The sequence below is a fragment of the Tachypleus tridentatus genome, chromosome 2, assembly GCF_004210375.1.
Source record: "Tachypleus tridentatus isolate NWPU-2018 chromosome 2, ASM421037v1, whole genome shotgun sequence".
Lineage (NCBI taxonomy): Eukaryota > Metazoa > Arthropoda > Merostomata > Xiphosura > Limulidae > Tachypleus > Tachypleus tridentatus.
The window spans coordinates 139630954-139639856 of NC_134826.1; the positions used below are offsets into that span (position 1 = coordinate 139630954).

Genomic DNA, 8903 nt, shown 5'->3' on the forward strand with positions numbered 1-8903 from the left:
ATTGCATTACTGTAAACAATCTCTGTGTAACCTCTGTTTTAGACATGGGATTACTGTAAACAATCTCTGTGTAACTCTGTTTCAGAGAACATTGGACTACTGTAAACAATCTCTGTGTAACCTCTGTTTCAGAGAACATGGGATTACTGTAAACAATATCTGTGTAACCTCTGTTTCAGAGAACATTGGATTACTGTAAACAATCTCTATGTAACCTCTGTTTCAGAGAGCATTGGATTACTGTAAACAAACAATCTCTGTAAAATTGTTTATCAGGTTGATTCGTGGCTGAAGTCCAGTCAAGACACTACTAAAATGGTCGCCTCTCAGAAGTCCTAACAAAGCTTGAAGATGCTGTTCAGGAAAATCGACAGTTACGAATATCCTTGATGGATGCACAGACTTGCGTGGCCTTGATGAGAAGCGAGCTTGCTCAAGTGAGGAGTCAATATGAGGAAAAATACCGAGAATTAGAAAGGTAGAAAATAAACTTAATGATACCAATAACACACATACACATATATTTACAACTCACAGAGAAACTTCCAGATTGTTCATTGGAGCAATTCGTTTTACTTTCCATTTCAACTTGAAAACAATGCTCAAAATTTTACATTCTTTATACAACCAGGCGCGAATAGCTTTCTCAACCAAATATTTTCACCTTCTATGTTGATATGCTCTAAACATACACGTGTCGTATTTATATGTATGCGCACAAAACTCGTTGTATGTTAAAACCACAGGGTGTTCGGAAAGTCACTGTACACTTATATTTTAATTAACAGACAAGTTTCAATATAGAATACAGGAGTTAAATATGAATGACAATTACAAACAATGCTGAAAGTGACTCCCGTTGGCATCAATACAGGCCTGGATCCTTCTTATTTTGTTTCTAAACACTGCTATCAGTTGCTGGCTTGAAATAGACTGAATAAAATATGATTACAAAACTGCTCAGTGACTTTCCGAACACCATGTACTATAGTTGTGATGGGATTACCTTTAACAAGCTGCCAAAGTAAGGTTACAATAAACTATACTTATAATACGATATTAGTATTATAGATACGGTGAACATAATGTGATTGAAATATCAGGAGTTTCGCTGTAAGTTATCTTTCACGTGAAAAATATTTTTAAATGTAAAAATATCATGTATTTTTATTTACTGCTCTTCAGTAACTCAGCGGTAAATCTGAAGACTTATTACGCCGAAATCCGGGTTTTGATACCCGTGGTTAGTACGGTATATATAGCCCATTATGTAGCTTTGGGCCTAACAATAAAATAAATAAGCTTTTGTGTTCGAATGTTTCCTCGCAGCTAAATCAAGTTCAGAGATACACTGGAACCACCGGTCTTAACAAACACCTCCATCAAGTCTTCAATCTAAATATCATAAGATAGTATACAGTAATTTTTCACACGTTATTAGAGTTTCTGATTGTTTAAAACATAATAACTAAGTAGTTGATTAGTAAAATTTACTTCTGTCTGTCGGGCTGCTAGTGTTCTACGGCAGTGTCAGGCGCCTGCCCTGTAGGTGTCGCTTGCTGGCACCCATCAGCCTTGCTTATGAAAATACTAGAAATCTGTGTGGATTCTGTAGAAAATCTACCATCGATCATACAATTTCTTAATTTGACTATACTCTCTAACTCTGAGTTTTCGATTTTTAAAATTCATAAAATAACAATTGTTCGGCTAAAGCTGACATGAAAACCCAAACCGCTACTGGGTAAATATCCACGAATGTGCTTTGACCGACACCATTGAACCCCATTTTCACAGTATAACAGTTGAAGAACGGTAAAATATAAGGAGAAGAGAACTTCAAGTTATAGTAAAGAACAAAGTGTTAAGCTTATAAAAATATTAATTCTACTTCCAACTATTTGGTTTTGCTTTATTTTGTTTGTTTGTCTGTTTGAAATTAAGAACAAATCTACACAATGAGCTATAATGTTGTGCCAACCACGGGTATCAAATCCCCGGGTTTTAAGGTATAAGTCCACAAAGTTGCCTCTGAGTCACTGTGGGACTTGCTTCGTTTCACAACTTTCGATTGTTATAGGCCCGGCATGGCCAGGTGGGTTAAGGCGTTCGACTCGTAATCTAGAGGTCGCGAATTCGAATCCCCGTCGCACCAAACGTATTCGCCCTTTCAGCCGTGGGGGGGCATTATAATGTGACGGTCAATCCAACTATTCGTTGGTAAAAGAGTAGCCCAAGAGTTGGCGGTGGGTGGTGATGACTAGCTGCCTTCTCTCTAGTCTTACACTGCCAAATTAGGAACGGATAGCGCAGATAGCCTTACGTTTTGTATACCTCATTTGCAATAAGTCTTAGTTTCTAACTTCACAGCCGGTGACCCTCAGGTCACCACAACTTAGTTTCTAATCTCACAGCCAGTAGCCCTCATATCACCACAACCTAGTTCCTAATATCACAGCCAGTGGTCCTCAGATCACCACAACTGAGTTTCTAATCTCAGAGCCAGTGACTCTCAGGGTACCACAACTTAGGTTTTAATGTTACAGCCGGTGGTTCTAGGTCATCACAACCTAGTTTCTAATTTCACAGCCAGTAGCCCTTAAGCCACCACAACTTAATTTTTTAATCACACACCCACAGTGGCCCTCAGGCCACCAGAATTTAGTTTTTAATGTTACAGACAGTGGCCCGCAGGCCACCACAACATCGAACAGTGTGGTTGACTTTACAAACTAAAATGAAATATGCTGCTTCCTAAACCACATCTAAAGTGGTATAATATATTCCAGATAATAAATGACTTTCGTTCTTTCTGAATGGCTGTATCTTACAGAAGTTCTTATGTCGCTATACGTTTCACTTACAGCGAAAAGAGGCGAAACTTGGAAGTTTTGCGTGAATATGAGCATCTCAACAGACAACTCCGCCTGTTACAGTGAGTACAACAACAGATTGTATCGTTTAAGAAGTCTTGAGTTGATAGCTTATAAGACATCATGGTTTAGTTTCGTATCTGATGAGATACATTAGTTTTGTAGCGTCTTGCAAGATCCATTCGTTAAGGGTGAGAACTTATGAGATATTTGACTCGGTATGATATCTTGTGAGATAACACTGTGGTGTCTGGTTCGAGACGTTGATTGAGTGTCGTATCACATAAAACATGTAGCATATTGTTGAATACACTGGCTGAGCGTAATAGTTGGTAAATTATATAATTGATTATGGCATATTGTAAGATAGATTGGCTAAATGTGATAACATGTAAAATATATATGAATAAGTGTGGTATATTGTAGGATAGATTGACTGATGTGATAACATGTAAAATATATGAATAATTGTGGTATATTGTAGGATAGATTGACTGATGTGATAAATATGTAAAATATATGAATAAGTGTGGTATATTGTTGGATAGATTGACTGATGTGATAACATGTAAAAATATATGATTAAGTGTTGTATATTGTAGGATAGATTGACTGATGTGATAACATGTAAAATATATGATTAAGTGTGGTATATTGTAGGATAGATTGACTGATGTGATAACACAAAAAATATATGAATAATTGTGGTATATTGTTGGATAGATTGACTGATGTGATAACATGTAAAATATATGAATAATTGTGGTATACTGTAGGATAGATTGACTGATGTGATAAATACATGTAAAATATATGAATAAGTGTGTGGTATATTGTAGGATAGATTGACTGATGTGATAACATGTAAAAATATATGATTAAGTGTGGTATATTGTTGGATAGATTGACTGATGTGATAACATGTAAAATATATGAATAAGTGTGTGTATATTGTAGGATAGATTGACTGATGTGAAACATGTAAAAAATATGAATAATTGTGGTATATTGTAGGATAGATTGACTGATGTGATAACATGTAAAATATATGAATAAGTGTGGTATATTGTAGGATAGATTGACTGATGTGATAACATGTAAAATATATGAATAATTGTGGTATATTGTAGGATAGATTGACTGATGTGATAACATGTAAAATATATGAATAAGTGTGGTATATTGTAGGATAGATTGACTGATGTGATAACATGTAAAATATATGATTAAGTGTGGTATATTGTTGGATAGATTGACTGATGTGATAAATACGTAAAATATATGATTAAGTGTGGTATATTGTTGGATAGATTGACTGATGTGATAAATATGTAAAAATATATGATTAAGTGTGGTATATTGTAGGATAGATTGACTGATGTGATAACATGTAAAATATATGATTAAGTGTGGTATATTGTAGGATAGATTGACTGATGTGATAACATGCAAAAAATATATGAATAATTGTGGTATATTGTAGGATAGATTGACTGATGTGATAACATGTAAATATATATGAATAAGTGTGGTATATTGTAGGATAGATTGACTGATGTGATAACACAAAAAAATATGTGATCCAGTGTGGTATATTGTTGGATAGATTGATTGATGTGATAACATGCAAAAATATGTGATTAAGTGTGGTATATTGCTGGATAGATTGACTGATGTGATAACATGTAAAAATATATGATTAAGTGTTGTATATTGTAGGATAGATTCACTGATGTGATAACATGTAAAAATATATGATTAAGTGTGGTATATTGTTGCATATATTGATTGATGTGATAACATGTAAAAAATATATGATTAAGTCTGGTATATTGTTGATAGATTGACTGATTTGATAACGTAAAATATATGATTATGTCTGGTATATTGTTGGATAGATTGACTGATGTGATAACGTAAAATATATGATTAAGTGTGGTATATTGTTGGATAGATTGACTGATGTGATAACATGTAAAATATATGAATAAGTGTTGTATATTGTAGGATAGATTGGCTGATGTGATAACATGTAAAATAAGTTAGTTATCACATTAGAAGTGACGTGATTCAGTTACTTGATGTCTCAACATTATTAAAACTATTCACTTTTGTTACTTTTCATAAGGTAAATAAAATAACTTGTACCTAACGTAAATATTAAAGGTTTATCACAGATAATGTAATATCGTATTTTTACCTGTTTTATATGACAGTTTGAATAATTGCTTACTTTAATATCAGTTTATTTTGATATCTATATCAAATCCTTCTTACATTTCTTATATAACGTATTGTCGACACAAACGAATCTTTGTGTGTGTGTATAAATAACCCTTTATATTTTCTTTTCACAGCGATGCCAATAAACGACTTCAGGACACAAACGATGCTCTAAGGGAGCTATTAGATATAGGAGCTAAGCCTTCTAATAAAGTAAGATATGAAAATTAGGTCTTTAATGAATAATAGAAGATAATAGTTTTTTTAGGAATTATGCAGTGATTGTACAGAGGATTGAACGTATTACATTAAAACCATTTGAAAGACAAATCACATCATTACTGTCCATGTGACCATACCATCTGACCAAGGTGCGACTTGGCACTAGCTCTAAAGCGTGGTTTTCATTGCAATAAACCTCTGTTGCCAACCTGTCGTGTTCAAAGGAAACCACTTTTCCCTTCACGCTTTCCGTAATTTAGCTAGTGTGCAAAAATGATGACTTCCTAGCGTCTATTCTCAGCAGTCTGATCGCGCAGAAATACACATGCTGCGTACATCGACTTGAGTAGTATGAATGCATATTTCATTCTACTAGGCACGCGTTCTAAGGAAAACACAAATACCTTATACCCTGTTGACCTAATTTTCAGACGGAAACTTTACTTGATTATGTTGCGTACTAATACTTGAAGAATATTTCGGCTTTTGCAATTAGCATTTGTGTTCATGGATTCTTACCTGTCACATGATGCCACACTTTGTTTACCAGAACTGTGGCACGACTTATTGCAGATCTCTTTCTGATTTGTCCTGGCACCCAAAACTGATCCATATTATTTTTTTTCTCACTTTATTAAGGCACCTCTGTCTTCGAAATTTTGTTTTCCCGATCTGATCACATGCTAATTATTTCAGTGTATGCATATAGTACATTTAAGAAGGTTAATACGTACCCCTCCCAAAAGTGATCTATTTTCGGTGGCATTATACAACCTACATAACACAGAGAAACGCGAACATGTAGTTCTGATACCTCCCCTTCTACCGCCACGCCGTATCAGATGTGGTTGTCCGTGAATGGCTGATTCATATATTCAAAATTAATTTGATATAACGAACTTAACCATTTATAACGTAGTACCAACTGGTAAACAAACAGCTCAAACAATGTATTAATTGTTTTAACCAGTGTTTGCTACCATTTCATCACACCGAATGATTCAGATCCTAAATGTCGAATAAGGTATTAGTAGTTTTAACGAATTACTTGAAATTGTTGTCAGCAACAATCGAGTTGAAGATTTTAAACATGCGATGCCGAGTGAAACCTAATATATGGTTATCCAATGTATCTAAAATATGGCTTCTTTGACAGTTTCACCCCTTTTATAACATGTTGCTAAAACATTTAAGTGCCAGATGTTGATAGGTTGACTATCTAACTGTAGAAACAATATTTATATATCAAATTCCGTTAAGCTAATTATCCAAGGTAATGCATTTGTAGCCCGGCATGGACAGGTGGTTAAAGCACTCGACTAGTAATCCGTGGGTTCGAATCCCTATCATACCAAATATGCTCGCCCTTTCAGCCGTAGGGGCGATATAATGTGACGGTCAATCCAAATAGTCGTTGGTAAAAGAGTAGCCCAAGAGTTGGCGGTGGGTGGTGATGAATAGCCGCCTTCTCTTTAGTCTTAAACTGCTAAATTAGGGACGGCTAGCGCAGATAGCCCTCGAATAGCTTGGCGAAAAATTCAAAACAAACTCATCAACTTCTTTGAAATATTGTATGAGTGTAATTGACATTCCAAAGCCATGTCTGTCTTCTGAGTTAACCACACATTTGTATACTGTTACATGTACGTTACTATTACATTTTACGTGCTGATTACATGTAGGTTGCTGGCATTATTTACCGGTTATCTGTACGTTTGTCACATTTGAAGATATATGCACTTCTAAATTCACTTGATACGTATATTTTAAAACTGTTCACTTATTATTAATATTTTTGGCGTTCTATATAACTCATATACGTTTATTCTGTTTTCAGCAAATTACGTATGGAAATTTCGGGAAGCGAGGATCCGTTATTGGGGACTACATTCAGGCTGATAAAGCCCCCATGGAGTTTGTGAAACCAAAACAATGGTAAAAATCTCTTATAAGATTTAGTGGATATTAATAATGCGACCAACAATATATTTAGATACTCACTTTGTTAACGTAAAGAGCAGGTGGTTTTTAATTGGTTGTTTTGAATATAAATATATAGATAGTTTCCTATTAATCGTTAAAATGAAGAATTCTTAAATTTTAGTAGAAAATTCTTTAGTTGTTTCAGTTCAATTTAAATTTTAAAATATTTTCTTCAGGCCCTCCAGAGGCACACAGAAGAGGAGTATTCCCTCGATATCGCCAAGTATCAACAGATGTCGCTGACGTCTGCCGGTACAAACGATGATAATTATAAACTGGACAGTTTAGGAGATGACATGGGTAAACAGCCTATACATTTTTTCTTTCAGTTTTACGGGATATTACGCTACTTTTTTTTTGGGAGGGGCTACTACGGGAGTCTTTGTTAATTATTACCCAACAGACTGTTACAAATTTGATTTTAATTTTAACACCCACAACGTGAATTTTTTGTAAACATTCAGAATATATTTTATAGTATGTGTGTTTTGTACAGCAAATTCACATCAGGCTATCTGCTGAGTCCACCAAGGTAAATCGAACTCCTGATTTTAGCGTTGTAAACTCCGTACTACTTACTGCTGTGCAAAGCGAGGGACATTTTTGGATTATATCTTGCCTTTAAGGAAGATTTTTCATTATTAGTGGTACTAATCTATTAGGCATTTTAATTATTAGCTTAGCTTTGTGCCTAACAAATAAACGGAAACAATCTCAATATTACTGCCATGGTGTTTTTAAAAGTATAAAATAATCTAAAAGTATTTTGATTTTACAATATAAATGAAAAAAAAACTTAAACTATTATCGAATGGTAAAAGTATTTTCAATGGAGTTAGTGTCGCTGTCTTAACACAAAACTATACATCGTGATTTGTTACTTCAGTCAAGTCCCGGTTACATGAAACATGTTCACCCTTTCAACCGAAGGGACATTATAATACGACAGTCAAATCCACTTTCGTTGGTAAAAGAGTAACCCAAGTGGGGTGCTGTTTCTTTATCAACACAGGATTTGTGTTTCTTTTGTTGTATTTATCTATCCAATTATCATTGACATATATATACACATAATATACACACTGATGTTCTCGGATCAGAGTGTAACGTATTTTAAGTCTTTTACAATTTTTTTATTTATTGATGTTTGTTTAATACGACATTTTTTTTAAAGTTCATCAAACGTCAAGAAGCATAACACGTCTAAAAAAATACATCTCTGCTGAAAAGTTTTATATAAACCAGAAACATACAGCAGCTAGTCAGAAATTTTGTTTCTTCAGACAGTGGATTTTCGACGATCCAAGATCCATCTCGAGTCTCGCACAGTGATTACATCGAGGAAGACGTGGATGAGGACAATGAGAGTCTTGAGAGGAAAGTTTGGTCAAGTACAACGAAAGATTCGACTTCTTCCATCCATACAAGGAAAGATTCGACGTCTTGTATCTATACACAGTCCAGTAGTGAGAAAAGCGCCCTCACAGAACATAAACAACCATATTCCCTCGGAGCTCACACAATTCAATGGTAGACTTGCAGAATATTCCAGTCCTTTGTTGGGGCAAAACACAGAAGTAAGCTAACAGTGGATCTTATTAA

The 8903-nt window shown here is 34.6% G+C and overlaps 1 protein-coding gene across 1 annotated transcript in view; it reads left to right on the forward strand.

Annotated features, from left to right (window-relative positions):
• Positions 1-7496, forward strand: part of LOC143245616 (ras and EF-hand domain-containing protein-like) — a gene marked incomplete at its 3' end in the record, with an annotated part of 30951 nt that extends 23455 nt beyond the window's left edge. Inside the window, 6 exon segments of the mRNA XM_076491971.1 lie at positions 277-295; positions 298-478; positions 2867-2935; positions 5231-5309; positions 7156-7253; positions 7478-7496. Coding sequence (XP_076348086.1) covers positions 277-295; positions 298-478; positions 2867-2935; positions 5231-5309; positions 7156-7253; positions 7478-7496 — 465 coding nt within the window.
• Between the last annotated feature and the right edge of the window lie 1407 nt (positions 7497-8903).